The sequence below is a fragment of the Xiphophorus hellerii genome, chromosome 2, assembly GCF_003331165.1.
Source record: "Xiphophorus hellerii strain 12219 chromosome 2, Xiphophorus_hellerii-4.1, whole genome shotgun sequence".
Taxonomy (NCBI): domain Eukaryota; kingdom Metazoa; phylum Chordata; class Actinopteri; order Cyprinodontiformes; family Poeciliidae; genus Xiphophorus; species Xiphophorus hellerii.
In genome coordinates, this window is record NC_045673.1 from 24,649,192 (window position 1) to 24,671,710 (window position 22,519).

The 22,519-nt window shown below is 39.6% G+C and overlaps 1 protein-coding gene across 1 annotated transcript; it reads right to left on the reverse strand.

Moving 5' to 3' along the window:
* Positions 1-7,276: 7,276 nt before the first annotated feature.
* Positions 7,277-22,466, reverse strand: scamp2 (secretory carrier membrane protein 2). The gene is made up of 9 exons (XM_032589839.1): positions 22,297-22,466; positions 17,450-17,524; positions 16,740-16,826; positions 14,126-14,237; positions 13,185-13,313; positions 12,254-12,413; positions 11,615-11,716; positions 9,508-9,628; positions 7,277-8,399 (listed from the first exon to the last, which is right to left on the reverse strand). The coding sequence occupies exons 1-9, from the start codon at positions 22,351-22,353 to the stop codon at positions 8,250-8,252; spliced, it is 993 nt and encodes a 330-aa protein (XP_032445730.1). The 5' UTR covers positions 22,354-22,466; the 3' UTR covers positions 7,277-8,249.
* Between the last annotated feature and the right edge of the window lie 53 nt (positions 22,467-22,519).

A 22,519-nucleotide genomic window follows, 5' to 3' on the forward strand; every position in this document is an offset into this window, starting at 1 on the left:
AACCCTGTGGAGACAAAATTACGATACGAAAATTGTATTTCAAAAATTCTGCAATATCCAGACTAGGACAGAAATGATTGAAATAACTGTCAATTAACTGAGTATAGAGAAAAAAGACTTTTTACTGGAAAAATCGACATATTCAGAGCAGTAATTAAGCCAAAACTGCACAAAAATATTTAGACATTTTGTGTTTAATATAAAAGCATTGTTGTTTGTAAAAATGTTTTCCCCAAAACTCCTCAAGTGGCAGTTTTAGCTTCACTAAATTCACTAAAGGAATGACATCCATCCATCCATCCATCCATCTTCTTCCGCTTATCCGAGGTCGGGTCGCGGGGGTAGCAGCTTCAGAAGGGAGGCCCAGACTTCCCTCTCCCCAGCCACTTCTTCCAGCTCTTCCGGGGGAATCCCGAGGCGTTCCCAGGCCAGCCGAGAGACATAGTCCCTCCAGCGTGTCCTGGGTCTTCCCCGGGGCCTCCTCCCGGTGGGACGTGCCCGGAACACCTCACCAGGGAGGCGTCCAGGAGGCATCCTGACCAGATGCCCGAGCCACCTCAACTGGCTCCTCTCGATGTGAAGGAGCAGCGGCTCTACTCTGAGTCCCTCCCGGATGACTGAGCTTCTCACCCTATCTCTAAGGGAGAGCCCAGCCACCCTACGGAGAAAACCCATTTCGGCCGCTTGTTTCCGCGATCTCGTTCTTTCGGTCACGACCCAAAGCTCATGACCATAGAGGAGGGTGGGAACGTAGATCGACCGGTAAATCGAGAGCTTCGCTTTTTGGCTCAGCTCTCTCTTCACCACGACAGACTGGTACAGCGCCCGCTTCATGGCAGACGCTGCGCCAATCCGCCTGTCGATCTCCCGCTCCCTTCTTCCCCCATTCGTGAACAAGATCCTGAGATACTTGAAGGTTTGACCGTGGACTTAACGATCTCGCCAACGACTACGGTCTCTAAATGGATTGAAAATGGCCGTCGAGATGTCGTTGTTGACGTTCATCCCCAGGTCAATCGATATGTACCGCTCCCAACCAAAAACAACCAATCAGAGCCAGGAGGAGCAAGGTCTTAACGCTGTCAATCAATCTCATGTACTCGCTGCTCAACAATGGCAGAGAAACAATATATTGTTACAAGAAAACCATGGGCATGCTAACTAGCCTGAGCATTCCCAACAGCATCTGCTAGCTGCAGCGCCACACTGAGAGTGATTGACAGCGCTAAGACCCGCCTCCTGACTCTGATTGGTTGTTTCTAGCACTGGGAGAGGATGGAGGAGCTCAATTTATTTATTTATTTTCAAAGACTCTACATAGTGACAGTTTCAACAAATATGTAAAGAAAAAGAAAGTTACAGACTACAACTTGAATAATTCAAACCCAGTGAGTTATTATAGCTAGCAGCTCTTCCTAGCCTCAAAAATGATGTGAAATGGACAGAACACAGATCATTTTTGTGCCTCATTGTAATGTACTCAACCTAAAAAAAAAAAAAAAAGGTGCCCCCTCTTTTGTGCACTTTCTACAAACTTTGGAAAAGCTGAACACTACACACTCTTAGAAGGAGTGGTGTTTTTCTTGTCTGTGGACATTGGTTAGAGGAAGAAGTACACAGTTGGGTAATATCTTTACAGTCCTCTCAAACAATAATAATGCTGTGAAGTCACGCTTTATCACTAGCAGTACCGCCAGGAAATAACAAGCATATTTTGTAGCTCGTAGCTCGAATGATAGCATCACATTTGGTGAAAATGATTGTTTTAGTCCCATGGTGCAATGCTGCAGCAACTGCCATCCTGTTCAATGCGTCAAACCGTTTCTCTCCCGCTGATGTTGCCCAGCTCCAAACCTTTCCTCTCGACTTTTAATCCCTAAACGCGCAGCAGTCAAAAAAAAAAAAAAAGAAGAAGAAAAAAAAGCTATTTAAAAAATAATAATAATAAGTGCCTTTAGAGCTCCGTTCGGGTCCAGCAGTACTCACCCCGCTCTATCTGCGCTCTGGCGGCGTCCAGCTGCTGCTCCGTGCCGATCTGCCCGATCACTATCAGCGTGTAGTAGCCGCTCCGGTTGAACGGCAGCCCGCGTCGCTGCCTGCCTCCTCTACGGCGGTGCTGTAGCCTCTCCTCGGACCCCGGAGCGCCCGTGTCCTCGTCCTCCTCCACCACCGGGAGCGCACCTCGCGCGGGCATCTCCATGGCAACAGCCCCCGGAGCCGACGCCGGGGCCGACTCCATCGCCATGACAACTGTCGTGTGTGTGTGTGTGAGAAGGGAGGCGCGTGGAAGGGCTGGAGGAGGGGTGAGGAGGGCGGCGTGGACAGATGCAGAGAGGTGAGGGAGCGGGCTGGAGGGGGGGCGCCACAGAAAATCACAAATCAGCATTATTTCTAAACAAGTTTTTAAAATAATGTGTTTATATATATATATATATATATATATATATATATATATATATATATATATATATATATATATATATATATATATATATGTATGAAGTACATATATATATGTACTTCATTCTTTTATACTCGTGTACTAGTTATTTATTTATGTTTGTTGTTAGGATTCTTGAACTGGGACCTAAGTCCAAATTTCGTGCCATAAACTTGCAAATGTTAGCTGGTATGACAATTTGTAAAACTTGGAAACTGTCGAACTGGGCTGCAAAAAAAATGATGGCAATCCACTTGTAGGTGAATTGTAGGTCTGACCGGTTAAAATCCCTCCACACATTCTCACTTGATAGTGAGAATGTGTGGAGGGATTGTTCTCAGATCGTCCTCAGATCAGGTTACAAACTGCACTTAGTTTGTCCATATCAGGTTTTCAACAATTTCAAAACTTTGTTCAATGGCGTCTAATACGACCTCTCTTAAATTCTTCAAACGCAAGCTTAAAGGGGCAGTATTATGTGTTTTCCAGGCACATGGTGCCATTTTATAGCATAATCAAGTAGCTGTCAACGCTCTAAAAATGTCATATATATATATATATACAGTATATATATATATATATATATATATATGACTTAAACATTTTTTTTTTTTCTTTTTAATTGCCCCGCAAGGGGTCTTTTTGTGGGCTCTAGTGTCCCTTTTTCAAAGTAGACTGACAGGAAAGGGGGAAGGAGAGGGGAGAAGACATGCGGTAAACGTCGTCGGGTCCGGGAGTCAAACCCGCGACAGCCGCGTCGAGGCTACGTTGCCTCTGAATGTGGGTCGCGCTGACCCCTCCGCCACAACGGCACGCCCCAACTTAAACATTTTTACTTCCCAATTTAGCACCTTGAAATTGGGCCTCCATCTCTTTCTGAAATGGTGCGTTGACACCAAATGCGTTACGCGAGTCAAAAACGCGTCTCACTTTTGGAGGCTTCAAGTTTGATGGCGTGCACTTTTGGTGCGTTCACACCAAACGCATTTTGAGCATCAGGGGCATCTGGTTTATATTCAAAGCCTATGTGGAGGCAAGTGGAGGGCGCGTCGAGGTGTGTTTCGCGCGTCTAGCGCAGCGATATTCGAATGCACCAAAAGTCAATGTGGAGTGTTGGACGCGCTTGACGCATCAAACGTCCCGAAGGGTTCAAATTGCACCGCACTAGTTGCTCGAAACACGCCGCAAAGGCCCTTGACGCGCCCTCTATGCGTCTCCACAAAACACATTTGGTGTGAACTCACTGAAACTCCGCCTTCAGAAAGTCATCACAGCATGGCTCCTCTATTAACTCTTTGACAACACTTTTACCAGCGTTACACTGAGAAGCTGGTGTAGTGAGCTCAGCAGATGCACAGGTGTTTGCTAATTGCTGCTGGCTAGTTTGAAGGAGCTGAGAGGGGGAGTCACTGTGGAGGGGTGCTCTGTCCCTTTAAACAGGAGATGGAGGAGGGAGGAAGATGGAAGAGGGGGGCAGAGGGAGGGACCAACACACATGTTGCACAAAATGAAATCCCACAGTGGGAGCATTTTAATAAACTGTGACATTCTAGATGAAATGCTATGACTGCTTTAAGTAGGATTTATTATTAAACCTGGATCAGACTGCCAGGCATTAGAAACGCCCTCAGTCTTCATTTAGGATTCAGACGATGTATGAATGTAGCCGCTGCTGCGTGATGAATACACAGGGCTTAATGATGGGGAGAAAATTGGGGGAAAGAAAACACTCTGTCCTGACTTCAAATGTCTTTTCACGCACACTGAGGGACACACTGACAAAAGAAGAAAGAGACGATGCATGGGACTTAAAATAGCCTCTTGGCTCTCAGGAAATGAGCCCTCATCAGCTTCTCTCCTGACTGATTTGACCTTGGAAAAGTTCGGCTTCCCTGAATAAACCGCCAGCGCCACACAGAGAGGATGAGGATCGGAAGTTGCTCTATTCAGTCATAATTTTTCTAACAAAACAGGGGCGACAAGGGAATGTTGAGGACTTATGTTTAATTAATATGTTTGATTATGTCTGATTAATATGTTTGATTATGTCTGATTTTTATATATATATATATGTGTGTGTGTGTGGGTGGGTGTGGGTGTATAAACTGTTAATATGCAGAATAGATGGTCTGTAAATTAGGTATGATTCATCAACTTAGATATTCAGCTCAGCTGCTTTTGCAAGAGCTCCGTGGAAAGGCAAAAATAAACAATCTATAAAATCCTGCTGTAGCAGTATGAAGATACCTTGTACGGATTTTTTTTCTTTGCCTCAGTCCTTTCTTTCTGTCAGTGAGTCAGCACTTCACTCTGGGGGAGCGGCATTGCACAGCAGTGCTGCCATCTAGTGGTAGCGGTGTGTATGAACGCTCTGTCCCAGTGGCGCTCTTAGATCAGTGGTGCCCAAAGTGGGTCCTCGAGGGCCGGCATGTTTTAGTTCTCTCCCTGGTTTAACGCACCTGGATCAAATGATGGCTCGTTAGAAGGCCTAAGAAGAACACTGACATGCTGAAAAGGTTGTTACTACCAGCAGGGAGGGAACTAAAACATGCAGGATGCCGGCCAAAGAGGACCGACTTTGGGCACCTCTGTTTAGATGATGTAACTACAGCACATCTGTGGGTTAGCGCTGATTCACCACAGCATACAGCGACCTCTGGTGGCCAATTAAGGCCATTGTACAAAAAAGGAACAAGTTCCGCCACAAAAAGCTCTCAAATTCTTAGATTGATCTAATAAATTCATGAAAACATTTTTTTTTTCTGAAATACTTCATTTTTTTCAAAAAAGAATTCTGCGATTTTTGAAGCAAGTTTTAAACATCTAAAACTTAGAAAATGTATGTAAAAAAAAATAAAAAATCTGCAAAACAAATTTCTAGGTTTTGAGAAAGTAAGACATTTTCTTGACAAAATACATTTATTTTCCTGAAATGTGTAAAAATATCTGAGATACTGAGATTTTCATCTTCTGAAATATAGACATTTCTCTTTATTTCTTTTTTTAAATTTTTTTTTATTTTTTACAAAAATAATCTAAGCTTTCAGAAACTAAGAGTTTTTCTTCCAAAAAAAAAAATAAAAAAAAATTTTCTCACAAGATTCTCTTTTTTCTAGAAAAAAGTTTTTTTGGACAAATTCTCATCTTCTGAAATTTTAAAATTTGTGTTGTGAAAAAAGAAATTTACACAAATTTTATAGTTTTGAGAAACATGGAACTTTTTGTGAACATTTTGATCAGAATATATATATACATACATATACATATTTATTTTTTTCTCAGGAATTTTTAGATGTCTAAAACTTAGAAATGTTTTGGTCAAATATCCTTTTAAAAAGACTCGAAAAGACTTGAAAGGAGGAGGGCTCCTTTCTAAAGCCGTATTGAGGAACTTCAGAGTTAACTAATAAACATTTTTATATTGCAGGGTTGTCTGCAAGCTGCAATTAATCAATAATTATCTATCAATAGGGGGGAAAAAATGCCTTTCTGCTCAGAAAGCTGAGCAGTCTGAGTGATGGTTGTGTCTGACATGCAAAAAAAAAATAGGAGTGTACAGGCCAGAATGACAGACAGAGAGCTGAGGTGGCAGGTCCGGTTAAATTGATATTCCTCCACAGACTCACAGCAGACACCGAGGTCACAAAGCTCTGGCAATGAACAAAAAGTGTTGGAAATATTCTGAGTTACAGCAACACGGTTAAACATGATGCTCTGATCCGTTTCTCAGTGGATGACCATTATGGTAATATATGAACTTAGGGTAAAATGAGGCTTGGGATATTATCTCATAACCCAACTCTGCTTAAAAGAGTGGGGATTATACAACGTCATATTTGGGTCGTTGTAGATAATAATAATAATAATAATAATAATAATAATAATAATAATAATAATAATAATAAAAAATGGAAGAGTAAACCCACAATTAATCTCAGAAATTTTCTAGAAAAAAAAAGCTGAGTTTGAAAAGTCAAAGATTTGCTCGAAAATACTGAAAATTTTTTAGATTAATCACAGAAATTGATTTTCAACTAAGAAAATGTTTGACTTTTGAATTGAATCTCAGAAATTTCCAACTTTTTTGTAGAATATTTCTGAGATCATTCTGAAAATGTTTGGTGAAAATTTACTCCTCTTTTTTTCTATGTGCAATGGCCCCAGTATGTTGTTGTATTATATTTCCAGGCACGAAGAGCCATTTTGTAGCACAATCAAACTTTGTATCGAAATAAAAGAAATTTGACTTCACATCTGAATTGGCTGCTTCTTTAAAACGCTTCTCCTCTTTGACCACAGCAATGCTCCTCCACGAGTTAACATGAGTTAACGAGCTTAAGAGCGACGTATGGTGAGCTAATCGCTGCTAATGCTAGCATGGAGGCGCGTGGGACTTGCGCTCTGTGAGGCGGGAACTCTACGTCTACAGCCTACGTATGAAACGCCGCTAAATGACTACAACTGGAGGTTCAAGGGTTCCTAAAACATGCATGCATTAGTAAAGGTACGTTTTTGACGAGGGAATAACATTATTTTAAAAGGAACATTGTACAGCTCAAGCATATATTCCACTATTTGATGCCTGTACAAGATTATAGCATTAAGCTAATTCGCATCTGCAGTTCCCCGACAGGCTAAAAAAATGAATAACATGATATAAAGTTTAAAAAAGTAGACAGATAAACTTGTGGCAAATTCTAAAGGCGGGGTATTATATAGCTTCCTATTATTTACTTGTACTTTCCTGGTCTTCATAGAAATGTTTCAGTTATAATGTTATGTGGAAAAACAATATGGCATGAATACTTTTGGAAAGTAATTTAAACAAAACCTCAATTTTACATGAGAGCAAAGCATTTTTATTAGAGACAATATTTACTATTGAAATACAAAAGGGACCGAGTTGTGTTTTCCCAGAACAATTCATCCATGTCGAACAAAATGACGAAAAATCAAATCTTGTATCAGCCACTTGTTTAGTGGAAGAAAAAAACAATTAGAAATCTGCAAATATTTAGAAAAAAAAAATACGTACAAAAGTTACATCTCAATTGAGGTTTTTAAACACTACATTAAATAACACACACACACATGCTTTTTAATCTAGGAAATGTGAGAAATGTACAGCGGACTGTATGAGCTGCTGTCAGTGCAACTGGGAATATTTCATACTTTTCTATAATCCAGCCAAAGTTGCTTCAAAAAATGGTGAAATGATGCTTAAAAATTAACAAACATAATCGGAAAAATCAATCCTAAAGTTAAAAAAAATAAATCGCATTAGAGTCTGAAACTACGTCAAGGCTCTGGCAACTCTGCTTTCTGTTGCCAAGTTACATTCATGTAAAACCCCCACAGAGCAGAGCAAGTTTGCCGACTGATTCAAAATCAATATGTACAGTAATGTCCATGTTGAAGCAAATACAACAAAACACGACTTGTTTTCCATAATTCTGCAGATTCTGAGACAAAACACAAGTCAGATCAATGACAAGACAAAACACTTCATCTCAGTTATATTCACCCTGCTCCCACACGGAACCGGCCTGACTCACACACACGCACACACATAAGAGCATTGTCAAGAAAAGGCATTGAAACAACATATACAAAGCAGAGACATGCTGAAATGGACATTGTTAATCTTCTTTTGTGTCTTCCTTTCTAGTTTTCATTTGATGAGTGACTTTCCCCTCAGCTGCTCTTCTCGCCCGCACACACACCCACACACAGCTGGACGTCGTCACTCGGCTGCAGACGTAGAAACCAGAAAATACGGTGAGCGTTGATTTGAGGCTCAATCGGCCTTTTAGTTGTTTCCCTGGAAGGTTCCGCGGGCGGCAGCGGACGCTGCTCCGGTGGCTGCCGTCTGGAAGCCCTTGCTGGTGACCACGCCCTGGGAGAACTCCTGCTGGGCCTTCTGGAAACTGGCCCCGGTGCGGCGGTACAGGCTGTGGACCTGAGGACGGGAGAGGGACGGCTTAACTGGAGGTACGACATTAATTATGTAGCTACACAACAGAAAACCTGCATCGAATCATTTCCTCAGACTCCCCATTTGTCGTATCGTTTATCATTTATCGTGAAAAATTTCTTGCCATGATAAGATATTTGATGTATCGTTTTCATGAAAACATTTTTTTATATATATATATATATATATCAGTAAATTTGAAATATACGACTAAGTACAGTCTCTATGTGCAGTTTAACTGGTGTATTGAAGTTTCAAATAAGAACAGAATTTGTTTGTGGAGCGATGAAGGCTGTGGATTGCAGTCCCAGCCATACAGATGCCTGAAAAAATTAAATAGTTGATTTAGTCATCATTTATCGCGTTAGCACTGGACAATATCACGATAAAATTCTAAGTCAGTATCGCCCGTCCCTACCTCCAATCTGCGGCGCGAGGCAGCGGGGAATGTTTGTGTTGGGGGACGGAGATTTCAGCTATTGACAAAAGCTAATGTTTCCATAGAAACCACCATGGAAATCCGTTTAATCTTTTCACAACTTTTTCATGATGCTGTTTGTTCACCAATGTTTGTCAGAATAAATTGTATTCAGTCTTTTGAAGAATTTTTTTCTGCCATTTTTTTTTTTTTTGCTTTGTTTTGTTGAGTTTCTCCATATTGCCAAAAGTGATATTAAATCTGCGCCTGTCCAAATATGTTCTAAAAACATGCGGTTATCGTATGGTGGCCTAGTTCTTTTCACCTGACTGGAAGTTGTTAAACAATGGGAAGAAATGCAAGAAAAAACAGCAAATACGACACAAATGCTTTTTTTTTTTTTTTTTTTGCCCGTATGCGACCAATATCCGACTTTTCCTGGCAGTCTGAACGGCCCAACTCCGATCTTTTGACCCCCTCCAAAAAATCCGATTTGAGCCAAACCCATATGCGGTACTAAATCGGTTACGTGTTCAAAGAGTGTGCAGCCTGAACGGTCATGACGCATTTCATCCGACTAGCACGTTGCACGTAATAGTCGGACAGTTGGAATGTTCAAAGAAAATATTGCTGAAACGGTAAAGCAGAACTGTCCAAAATAAACCCAGCTCTTACCATCTTCAGCAGGACGACGGACATCACGGCCCCGATCGTGAAGAGGCAGGCCACGATGATCATGATGCCTCCCACCGCCTTTTTACCGTTGCCGATTTCAGTGAAGGCAGAAATCCACCCGCTGGATCAACCAAACAAACAACGGCTGTTATGTCTTAAGTGACAGCTTCACTTTTAGCACAGAAACATCAACAAGCAGTACATATACTAAACATGTGTTATCTTAGCTTATATATATAATTTTTTTTTAAAGCTGCAATTACCTCACAAAAAATGATGCAAAAAAGTAAAACAACAACCATCAATTTAATCAGATTTTAAGACATTAGAAGTGGAGAAACAAAAAAAGGTGAAATTAAAATGTTGGACGTTTTTTAGAGTTAATTTCAAGTGAAAAACCTTGAAAATGTATCCAATTAGTCAACCTGGTGTGCACATTGCAGGCTACAGTGACAGAAATACAATCTACATGTGAAAATGAAACACTAGGACGTTTGACAGACATCATTAAAACAGACTAAGGACAAAGATGTAGGGAAGCAGTTTTGGTCAATTATGGGTTTGTAAAGTAATATTTCGTTTTCTTTTTGTAATGTTGATAATTTGCCAAAATAAAGTGAAGCAAACTGAACTGATTTACAGTGAAAACAAGAGAAAATGTCAGAAAAAACCCCTCATACATAAGAAACAAAACTTTCAAATCCAGTTTGGAGAGGAGAAGGAAGAATCAATTCGGTCCAGACTCCAAATATGTCCCAGGTTTTTACGCCACAATATAGATCCAACAAAAACTCCCAAAAATAGAGAAAACACACAAAGAAGCAGCAGAAACTTACAGGGTTACCAGGAGACACAGAGACTGAAGAAAGAAAAGAGTCTGTCAGAAAACATAAAACGACAAGGTGAGGAAGAGGAGGGAGAAGACGACGAGGAGGGACAAATGAGTGAACTGGAGTTAGTCAGAAAACCATTAAAACATGGTTAATGCAGCAATTAAACATTATTTGATTTTATACATTTGAGTTATAGGAACCTGTGTGAATATGTGTATTAAAAGCAAAACTATTACTCTTGTCTTCTGAACATTTGGTGAAATCTTAAATTGCTAAGAAAAAAACACACAAAAACAGTAAAGTTGATGACAATTAATTTTTTAAAAGCTTCATAAACCTGGCAGATGTTAGAATAAACAAATGAGAGAATCTCAACAGCTGAGGTGTTCGGTCAGAATATCATCTGTATTCGTTTCAGACTATTTTGGTAATTGATTGTTGTATCAATTATTTTATCGATTAATCAATTAATCGGATTTTAAAAATTCTGCAGGTTTTTCATTTAAGCCTTTTTTTTTGTACAAAATTAAAAGTACACAGAGACGTAAATAAATAATTAAATTCCTTGTTTAGATGAGAAAATAAACATTTTATTGCCTAAAACAGAAATAACAGCATTCCTTTAGGTAACGATTAATCGTTTGTAGGAAAGGAAGCCCCTGCAGCTAAAGAACTCTGAACATCAACATGTGAAACGCTCGGCTCTTTCTGCTTCACGTAATGTCAATAAAATGTAGAGCTAACAGGATTTTAATAACTGACAGCAAAATGTGCTCAATAGAAGATTTTATTTACAGAATTTGAACCGGGTGAAGCTAAAATTACCGAGAGGAGTTCTGGGTAGAGAGTGTTTACAGACAAAAAAGGTTTTTTATCTTAAATGCAAAATGTGGACATTTTTTGTCAAACTGGACAGTTTTGGCTTCATTACTGCTCTGATTTTGTTGTTCTTAAGTCTTTAATCAGTTAACGATTAATCGATTAATAAATTAGTTGACGATTAATTCACCAACCAATTAATCACGACTAATCATTTTAGCACCAATTCATTTCAGTGACTTGTACAAAAACATTCACCTAATTTCAAAAAGATCCAACATACTAAGCTTTTATTTTGTCAGAATTAGAATGAAACATTTCAGTTTTCATGAAAGTTGTGTTTGTAAAGCTAAATTAGTCATTTAATTTAGCCTGAACACGACTGTCAGGCAGCAGCCATGAAAATGTTTCATCAGTTTCATCTGACTATAATTGCGGTTTTTGCGGTTCCTCACCTGTTTCCCCAGTAGGGGATGCCCACAGCCTGGATGATGACGATGATCACATGGCAGAAAAACACAAAGAAGAAGAAGAAGAAGTTGAAGGAGCTGTCGCTCCTAGACAACGAGAAGACAAAAAAAAAAAAAACAGTTATCTTAAATCTTAGTGCTTTGCGTTCAGAAGACAATTTAAGACACATTATTTTACTTGTTATATGAGCAAAATACAGGAATGTAGCCTAGAAGGACCCCAAAAATTTTACACGAAAAATTCAAATGTTTGCCAGAGAGAAAAATTCTGCAAGGGAAAAAAAAAAAAAACTACACATAAAAGATTAAATAGTCCTGCCACGACAAAAAAATGAGATTTGTGATTAATGAACTTCATTTAAGATAGATGAATATAATACTAAAAGTCTTCAAGTTACATGAATTAAAGACATTTTGGGATCTTCATTTATGATACATGAATTTAATACTTTTTAAGGATGCGCCGACATCTGCGACAGAGAGATTATGGTTTGATTCTCCAACATGGTGGAAGTCTGTGACCTCCTGGCGAGAGAGTCTGAAGAATTCTGCCGTTCTTCTGCGTTGCTGATTGTTGATGTTGCGGATAACCTCGGGGTCTCGCGTGCCAGTGGTCAAGCTTACCTGAAGGCCTTGTAGACTGGCCGGTACCAGCAGATGAAGGAGCAGGGCGTGAAGAGAACGAGCCAGAGGATGGAGAAGCCGAAGTCCATGCCATGATTCGGGTCATCGATGAAGTAAGCCAGACACGCCAGCAGGTTGAGGAACAGAGTCACACAGTTGACTGAAGGAAACAGGCAGCAAGGTGAGCAAACAATGAACACGTTAAACATTCAATGTTAACCATGAGCATCAACACAGCAGGACAGATTTCTACAATGAGTGACTCCACACACATAAGGGACTTTATGTGTTAATTTCAATTCATTAACTGCAATGATTTTAACACATAAAATTTTTTTACGCAATGCTTTTTTTAAAAACCAGAACTTTTGTATTCCGTTTCTAATGCGCCTGTAAATCTGACGCACAAGCAACATCCACCAACGACAGCGATGGACGACAAAGTTGCTTCTGTTGGCTCACTGGATGTTCATTTATGCTTCAAAAAAATGACCTGATTGGATGCTGGGAAAGACTTTTGTTGAGTGTAACTTGTGCTAAAAGGAGTTAGCTTATTAGCCTAGAATAGCATCTCAATGTGGTGGCAGCACACGTCCCCAATGCTAATGTCAGCGTCCACAGTGCACATTTCTAAAGACGCAGTTTTTAAAATTAGTTCCATGAGTGAAAAACTTTGAAGCTGAATGAGTATAATAACACTTTGAGCCAATCTGATGGTTGGACAACCTAAATAATAGATTAAAAACACTAAATATCTCTGCTGTTGAGCTCACACGTCTATTCATTCAACAATTTAGCATCAAAAAGGGGTTTGTAATCGAAAACGTTGTTTATTTTTGTCGATTTCTACGATTAAAATGGGTTTACTTTATCACAGACCCTAAAATTAACTAATCGAGCCCCACCTTTAATAAAAACATAAAACACTTACACATCCAGAGGTAGTACATCATTTTGCAGACTCTCTGATACTCGGCAGGGATTTCCTCTGAGAAGTCCTGATAGAAACAAGGTGTGATGGGGAAGAACTTGGGAAGCGGAGGCCAGTTGTTCTCTTTACCTGTCGACACAGAATAAAGTCAATCTAACCAGCAGATGGGCTACTGAACACAAAGCTGCACTGGGTTGCCTTTGTACCAAATACTCTTTTTACTTTTACTGGAGCAAAAATATGCTGAAGTACTGCTACTGTCACTAGAGGACAATTTTTATGCTCCTCTACCCATCCCTGCTTCTGACAGCCTTTTTTAAAAACCCATTTAAACACCTCACATGCATGTAGGACATATTTTAGACACCAGAGGGTGCAAACCTTAAGATTGGAAAACCCAAAAAGCTTTGTACAGAAAAACTAATATAATACAGGTCAGCATTAAGACAACAGACATGCAATAGTGGTGACTATGACAGGGTGGTAGGGCTGGAAAAGAAAAAGGAGGAGAATATTCCAGGCAAAAGAAAAAAAAAATTGAAACTTTGAGATTTATTTTTATTTCCAAAAATCTAACATTTTTGACATTTGGAAACTAAAACTTGCAAGACTTTTCCAGAAATCTTTTTTTCTTCTTTTTTTTTTTTTTTTTGCAGAAAATTTCTCCCGTTTCTTTTTTCTTTTTAGATCTACGATGACCCTAATACGCCGACGTCTTGAAACGGGTGGATTATTTATTCCGTTCCTTATGTCTAAGTGGGAACTTCAGGCGAGTACATGACGCCGCTCAGAGAGCAGCTCTTCATATCCTGAGCTCAGGTGTGACAGATATCTCAAGCATCCTCTCTGCAGCAGAATGCAGACGCTGCACAACGTCTTCCTGTCTCGGTAAAACTGCGCCGCTTGCGATGCTGCTGTGGGGAGGCTGTGTCTGTACGGACCTGTGGGGGCCCGGTTCTGCAGCTCCTGCTCCCTGCGGTCCAGTTCGGCTGCTTTCCTCTCCAGCTCCTCCTGCTGCCTCAGCAGGTTGGCCTGAGCTGCGGTGGCGGACGCCTGGAGGAAATGGAGAGAGAGAGAAAGAAAAAAAGAACAAAGAAAGGAAGAAAGAAAATACAGAGGGGATTAAAATCTTGACTCTACAAACACGACAAGAGGCAAAAAGGAAAGTGGATTTTGGTGATAATTGAGGGTTTTTGCAGCTTGTGTGTGAAATTTCACATGCATCTGGTGCAAACAGGTTTTACAAGCAACAATGTGAAACGGATGATCGACTTGTCATTCAGACTTGTGTGATGATTCAGAACCGACTTAGTCAGAGGGAAGAACTGAAAAATGAAACCAAAGACAACTAAAGACAGCACATCTTGGTAGGCGGCAGAGGTAACGGACTGTTGTTTTGGTTTTTTAAACGACGGGAACATTTGAAGCAGCATTTGACAGATTATAATTAACACCCTGACTGGTGCACATGAGAGGACAATACAGACACAACTAAAACCAATCAATAAAAAAAATCCTTCCTGAATATCATCTCATGGACTCTGAACTAAATGCGTCTTCCTGACCAGGAGCTGACAGCGTGTTGAAGAGTTATGGACAGGAAGCTTTGGAGCGTCTGGTTCAGAGGCGCATTTCAAACCTTTGGTAGAAATGGCGCGTTTAATTCCAGTCTCCGTTACAGACCAGAGAAAACTAAAGAGAATGCAATGTTGTCTTAATCCATTTATAGACTAAACAGAGGAGCCAGCAGTTTATCTTGAGGAAATAAATAAAAGTGCAGAAGTTAATTAGACCGTAATATACGCAGTGCGCCGCACAACAAATGCGGACGCGGCTTCGCCGCTGCGAAGAATTAAACTTAACTCACCCTGCGGTTTCAACAAGTGGAGCTGGAAGACGTTGCCCTCCCGCGCCCAGAGGGAGAGCGGCGCTCAGAAGCGCGGCAGACGTAACACCTGTCCGTTTCGGAGACGCGAAACCACTCAAAAAAAAATTAAATCCTGGTAAAAGCGCAACGCCCGGACCGAGCACAGGGTAAAAACTTGCAGAGTTCAATTGATCAGTTTGGATCAGACGGAGCCAACTGACTGATGAACCAGCGCTGATTTCTCTATAGATGCGACCAGGAGGAATTTGTGAGGCACTGTGAGCTCAGACCGCAGCGGGTGAAGTCCTTGTAATTTAAGTGGATTCGTTTAATTTAATTTATTTTAAGTTATTGGGGCCACAGTCAGTGGTTTGTGTCACTGCAGAGAAAAAGTTAGATGCTTTTATCTGCTTTATGTGCGATGAGCTCTGGATTGACGGTTCAACTAGGTCAATATTAACTAAACCGCAAAACAAACATAAATAGCTTATGTTAATATGATTATAATTTGACGGGTAAGAATAGTATATGACCGATTTATTTTAATGCTGCCCGTCAAGATGACGGAGAACAAAAAAGTCTAGTGCGACCTCTGGTAAGCGGATTGATCCAACATATCAATATACCAAATCAGTATCTGCATTGGATCGATAATAGTGTGGCAAGATTGGTACTTTACTTTTAGATTCCCTTTTTATTTAATTTTATCTTTGTGTTGTAGCTTAAAAAATAAGATCGTTTTGATTTTTTTCTCAAATTATAATTGTATTTTTACTTTGTTCATTTAGGGAAAAACAGAAATCAGTTTTGTCTTATTATTTATCATTACATTGGAAGGGCTTCTTTGTTTAAATCATTTTTCACCAACAACATTCCACTGTTCCCATGTTTTTTTTGGTTTGTTTGTTTGTTTGTTTTAAAACCTAAAAACAGAAATGAAATTTTGGTTCTTTAAAAATGACCATATATCTTCGATAGTAGATATTTATTTAAAAAAAAAAAAAAAAAAAGAACATTTAAAATGGCTCTTTGGTTTGTAATGGTTGCAAACTTTTACAAACTAAAGTAAAGGTTTGTAAAATTGCACAAACAGTTAATGTTTATAAACCAAAGAAAGGGTTTGCAAAGGTTTACAAACCTTTAATTTACAAACATTAGTGAAGGTTTACGAACCTTTACTTTGTAAACCAAAGAAAAGACAATAACGTTTATAACGACAATAACAGTAACGTTTACAAAACGTTACTGTGTTTACCAGAGTAATATTATACTAACACACAACCTTTTCTTTGTTTGTAAAGGTTTTTTAAACCCTTACAAACCTTTACAACGGATTTACAAACTTTTATAAACAATCTTTTGTAAACTTTGGTTTACAAACCTTTACCTTGGTAAACTAAGGTTTACTTGGATTGTAACCTGCACATGTGACAAGCAACATGTGAAGTTTGTGATAATAAGGTGAGACATTGTTGACATCTTCTCACCATTATTGTTTTGCAACACCATGTTCTCTCTATTCACTTTATTGTCTCCGGTGTTTGTTTTGGAGTGGCTTTGGTTTGTGATAAAGCTGAAGCAGCTGCACAGAAACAATTAGCGTGTTAATAAACTGTGGACGACACGTGAACAGGAACAGGACCGAGGGAAGTCAGCAAGCTCCGGCTAACGCGACAACGTGTCCCCACCTGTGGACTGGGTTCTGTGGACGGCTGCAACACGGCCGGCTGGTAGGGGGAGGTGGAGGCCGGGGTGGTCTGGGCGCCGGCAAAGTCCTGACAGAAAAAAAAAGAAGAAATAAAAATCAGATGAAAAAATATAAACAGCTGATGCAAAGAGAAAAGATTGAAGCCAAGGGATGGGATGAAAAAAAAAGTTCGAAAGTGACGGCAAATATAAGAAAGAAGCAGAGAGGAGAAGGAAGAAGAGAGCAGCTCATTTTTACTGAACGATGAGGAAACGCAAAGTCAAGCAAAATTCAAAAAATAAGACACAGAATGTTGAAAAGTAATCTGAACAAAAACGCAGAGAAATGTGAAACGGATCAGCGATTTATATTCTTTCGGGTTCCAGAAGGCTGGAGAGTATTTTTGGGAATTATAGAATTTAAATCCTACAACATCTCATGTATAAATTATTTTTAATGTACGCAATTTTAAGAGAAACTTCATGTTACATTCTATTTCTCATTAATTCTACAGTCATCAAGACACGTTTCCTTACAGTGAATGATGAACAGAATTGGGATACGAAACAATCAAAATGGAGGAGGAGCAATAATACCACATTTTTACTGACACTCATCTACTCTTAACTTTCAGGGGACATTGAAAAAAAAACAAACAAACAAAAAGAAAACTTAACAAAACTAAAAAAAAAGAAATAAAAGATGTCTTACATCGGACGGGGGGAAGGGGTTGTACTGGTCGACCGGTTCAATGCTGGAGTTTGTCACCTGAGTGACTGAAGGATCCTGAAAAAAGCATGAAGAGAGACGTCACTGCGCATCAATGACAAAGACACAAAACCGATCACTGTGCTGTGCAATCACCAAATAGATCCGACTAGGGCGGGCTTGACCGGAACAAGGTGAAACCAAACTGAAAGCATGAGGCCAAAAAGATGAAAAAGAACAACATATTTTTACATCTTATCTAGAGGGGAAAAAAACACCAAATGGCAGATTGATTTCTATTTGTGACCATCAGAGCCTCTTGCTATTGTAGCCTGAACCTGCGGAGGCTCGGGTCAATTATTAGCTTTGGCAGAAGTATCGGTAATCATTAAATGGCTTTTGTCTCAAGGTTGGCCAAACGCAAAACAAAAGGGCCGAAAGGCCCTTCGTCTGAGTTGGAGAAAACTTTCATCGTTTAAGTTTGAATTTGGTGCCATTTCTGGAACAAACACAAAAACTTTATATATAAAAATCAAACTAAAGGTTTTTGTTAATTATTTTTGTTGCTTTCTTTAAGTCAATGTGAAATGTTTTGTTTCTCATTTGTTTTTGCGCTTCATTTCCCCCCCCATAATTCAAACTGGAGACTAAAGTGACGTTAGAGTCGTATTGCAAAATAAGAGATAAAATATTTTCTTATTTAAAAAAAAAAAGAAGAAAGAACTGAATTGTTTTTACTAGCATTTTACTACTAGCTTAAGTTGCCATCACAGTACTGAACAATTTTTTTATTCGATTACTAGATTAATTGTCAAAATAAATCGATCAATTAAAACAAAAGCTTACAACAGCCATACTATGAAGTGGTGGCTTACTGATATTTTGCTTATATGTATGTATTAAATCTACAAATTATGTCCTATTATAAAATAATATCATTTGTCAGCTCTCCAAATAATTATTTGATTTTCTGTTTTAAATGACAAAAATCATTTGATGGAAACCTGGTATTCTTTTTATTCAAGATCACATCCTGTGATGATCTCATAGCACATTATGGATCCAAAATTATTCATGAGAAGAATCTTTCTGCGGTGACCCCTTGACCTCTGGTATTCTGGGGGAGTTGGGGAGTTTAAATGTTCTTAGCACTCCCAGTTAGTCACACCCTTAAAACTCACACTATGACATGTTGATGATGGAGCCATTAGTCTGAGTCAGGGCTTCCCACAGTGTATGATCAGCCTGGCGGGGCACCAGGCTTCCCGTCCTGGCAACCTTTACCGCATGTCTTTCCCTTTCCTCATTACCCACTTTCCTGTCAATTAACTATCAAATAAAGGCCACTAGAGCCAACAAAACCTAAAAAAACAACAACAACAACAACAAAAAAAAACAAAGCTAGTCTTATTTTCAAATTTCCTGCCAACTTTAAATATTTTTCAATTCAAAAACACGGTGGGCCGCTGGATGGCTGTGCTAGCGCCCCCTACAGCCTGGCTTAAGAGGTTTTCTGCTCAGTGTTAAATAAAAAAATAAATAAAATCACATTTCACGAAGAAAACAACGTGTCAAAATAACTGCTTGAATCCAGTCATGTTACGACGGCAGCGTCACACTTTATGGCGTCCATAAAGTGGAGGGCCGGCTGTGATGTCAGCGGTGACCTGCGTTTGTGGATGGGTGGAGAAGCGGCTGAATAAACAGCGGCCGGCGTAGGTAACAGAATCACTGAGCTGGTACATACAAGCTATTTTATGCTTTTATATTGTCTTGCATTAACATTTCATCCGAGAAAATCCACATCTCTCTCCCTTAAAGCCTAAAACTAGTCATGTCATTCCACCATCGCTCGACTGCTGTAGGTTTACAGCATGAAGACGTAAATAACAGAGATATCCTACTGTAGTGCTGAACTGGGAACAGCCACACCCTGATTATAAGCATTATCAAAACCATTCCTGCTTCCTGGTGCGGGGATGTTTGGATATCAGCCCGTCTCGTTCAAGGAGAGGTTTATGTATTTTAGCATCCAGTAAAGTTGCAGTCTTTGCAGTTTGTGGGGGTTTATTTTTTTGTTGTTGTTGTTGTTTTCACCTGCCTCACATTAGTCCTCATTTAAAGAGGATTGGCTACCGTTTTCATCTGGTTCCTCACCGTTTCCGTCTGAGCCCTGTAATCACACAACAAGAGCATGCCCAGTTTCTTTTTTTTTTCTTTTTTCTTTCTACTTCAATACTATTTAACACAGTTAACACTGTTGATAACGGCTCTAAAGTACAGCGTTTACACAACATAAGTTATTGACTCTAGTTTTGGGAATCATTTTATACTTTAACTTTTGTTTACTGGTAAAAGCTTGAAAACTTTGACCTTAATTTGTTAGCTCTCGGCTTGAATTCGCATTATTCTGGAATTGCTACATATTTTTTTAATTTAATCCATGTTAGGATCATTTCACATGGACGCCTTGGTCCAAAAACGATAGGCTCACTCTAAAAACAAAAAGAAGCCAAACAATGTTGCGTTGTTTTTTTGTTTTTTTTTTCTTTTGCCACACTCCCATCTGCATGACGTTCCACACACATGGAGGGAGGGACGAGCTGCTCCCGTTCCCGATGGGAATGTTTACAGGTGTGTCAGCTGCAGCGAGCTGTGAGCTCATGCTTACAGTCACATGGCCAGTGAGTGACGTGTCGGCTTGTCTTGTGATTTAGTCATTTTTCACACATTTCTGAGGAGGAAAATTGATGTGGAAGATAACAGAAATTGAACTTAACCGCCTCCTCCCTGAAAAACAAACAAAAAAAGAAAGAAAATGAAGCAGAGCCTCCTGGATGTTGTGATGTGTTTATGTGATTGCTGCGGCCTAAAACGACGGATTTTATGGTAGCTTTTTCAACAAGGTTGTGCTTTTTTTCTTTTGCTTTATTTTTGCACCGACAGGTTTTTTTTTTTTTTAAATTGTTAATATTTAAAGTGTAAATTACATTATCTTCTTGAGATGGCTGACAAATAAAATCGAGTTCTGAGGAGTTGTCAAAGTGCAAAAGAAGAGTTCAGTATTTGTCACGTTAGCGCAGCGGCATCCGAACTTTTTGCAATTAGGGCCAAAATTGTTTCCTTTTTTTTTCTGAACATATTACTAACTAATATACTACGCAGACAATATTTTAATAAAGTAAAAATAGTCTGACGTTTGCAGAAAAGGAATCTGTATGCATCTCACAGAGTTGCTGCATTAAAACTTTCGAAAACATTTTTCAGGGTTTATCGTCTCGGTTTTATCTGTGATCGTGGACCGAGTGGCCAAACAAAATCCTCCAGAGGCCTGAAAATGGTCTGAGGGCCACACTTTGAACATCTCTGGTTTAGCGTCACACGAGTTTTTATTTTTGCAGACTCGGCTTTCGAGAGGCGTCGTGAAACAGGAAGTTAAATAAATATCGGGACTTGTCAAAATTCAGCCGAGTTGCAGTGACTGGTCAGAAAAGAAGGAAATACCAATCACCGTAGTATTTTCTGTGAGATTTGGGGAAAAGTTGCGATGACTGGTGAAAATTGTGCATGCTGTTCGTTGATGTGCTTAAAGGCCAACAATATGGGAAGTTTTCAGTTTTGGTACATAGGGGAAAAAAAAGAACCGTATTCTTCCCCATTTCAACTACTGCTGACCAAAGGCAGCTGGTCTACTAAGACCCTGGACGATTAATTCGTACATCCCTACATATAAATATATATACCAACCATTAACTCAAATAAAACCTTACCACAGAACGAGAAGAAGCTGGTTGTTAAAGGTAGTCAGTGAAATCTGAAAAATGTGTGTGATTTTACATAACAGAACCATGAATCATGGCAACCCCTGTGTAGCCAAAATGTCTATGGAGTCCAACGCATACAAAGCAACGCAAGAAACCTTTTTTTTTTTTTACTGGTCTCACAATCCCTACAGAATGTAGAATATGCATTAGAACGTGGAACACATGTAACATAAATTGGGGCGTTCACGATGTCAGGACCAAGCCTGACTCCCTGGTTAATCATTTATGTTGCTAGCAGTCTAAACAATGCAATATTCAATCACCAGTTCCCTTTAAAATACTTCTTTACATGGCATAAGCAATGAAAAAAAAAAAAGCTTTACACTGTTATTAAAAAGTTACATTAATAATAAATGGTGTTATTGGACTAGTTTCCTGTGATAAGTACACTTCCATGCACAAAAAAACTCTTCCTTTGGTTAACACTGATGGGTTTATTGATCTACTTCTGATCAACGGGTAATAATACAATTCAGAACATCTGGAGAGTTTATTGTCAACCTGTTTAATTCTACACAAATATACTAACATTTAAATATTATTTTTTGAGCAGTGAATTAACCTGCATGTTACATCCTGTTTGCTAGAAACTCACTTCATGGAGCAAATGAGGCTGATAATTAAAACATTTCAAAATGAGAAAAAAAAAAAAAAACGTAATTCGTGTTAAAGCTGCAAATATTTATAGAATTCGACTTGAAACTAAAGCGTAATAGTGGCAATGAATTTTAAAATAGCCTGACACACATTCTCGGTTGACTACACTTTAACTTCCTGAAAGTCAACTCTGAGGGTAAACCGCCTTCTCCGGCGACGTACCGCGCTGATTGGCTAAGCAACTGTCCATCCTGCGGGGTTGGCCAATGGCTTTCCAGAAGCGGGGAAATACGTCCCCCGCCTCCCCGTCACCCGCCCAGCTACAGTTGCGTTTCCTGGCGTGCTGGCAGCCTTGTAACGAAAGAGCTCCCTGCAACAGCCCCCCGACAGCACTTCGTCTAGCAACAAACAATTAAACCGCTCACTTACATTGAATGGGTTAATGTTGCTGGGTTCCGCGAAGGGGTTGACGTCAAACTCCGACATTTTGGAAGAACGACGAGGCGTTTATCCTCTGGGAAAAAGTAAACAACAAACTCTTCTCTGTCGCTTCAGAATCTGCCCGTCCCAACCACTTCCTCGAATGAACTTGAACGCGCAGGCGCACTGAGATTTCGGCATAGTGACGTGTCCCGCGTCATGTGTCATAAGT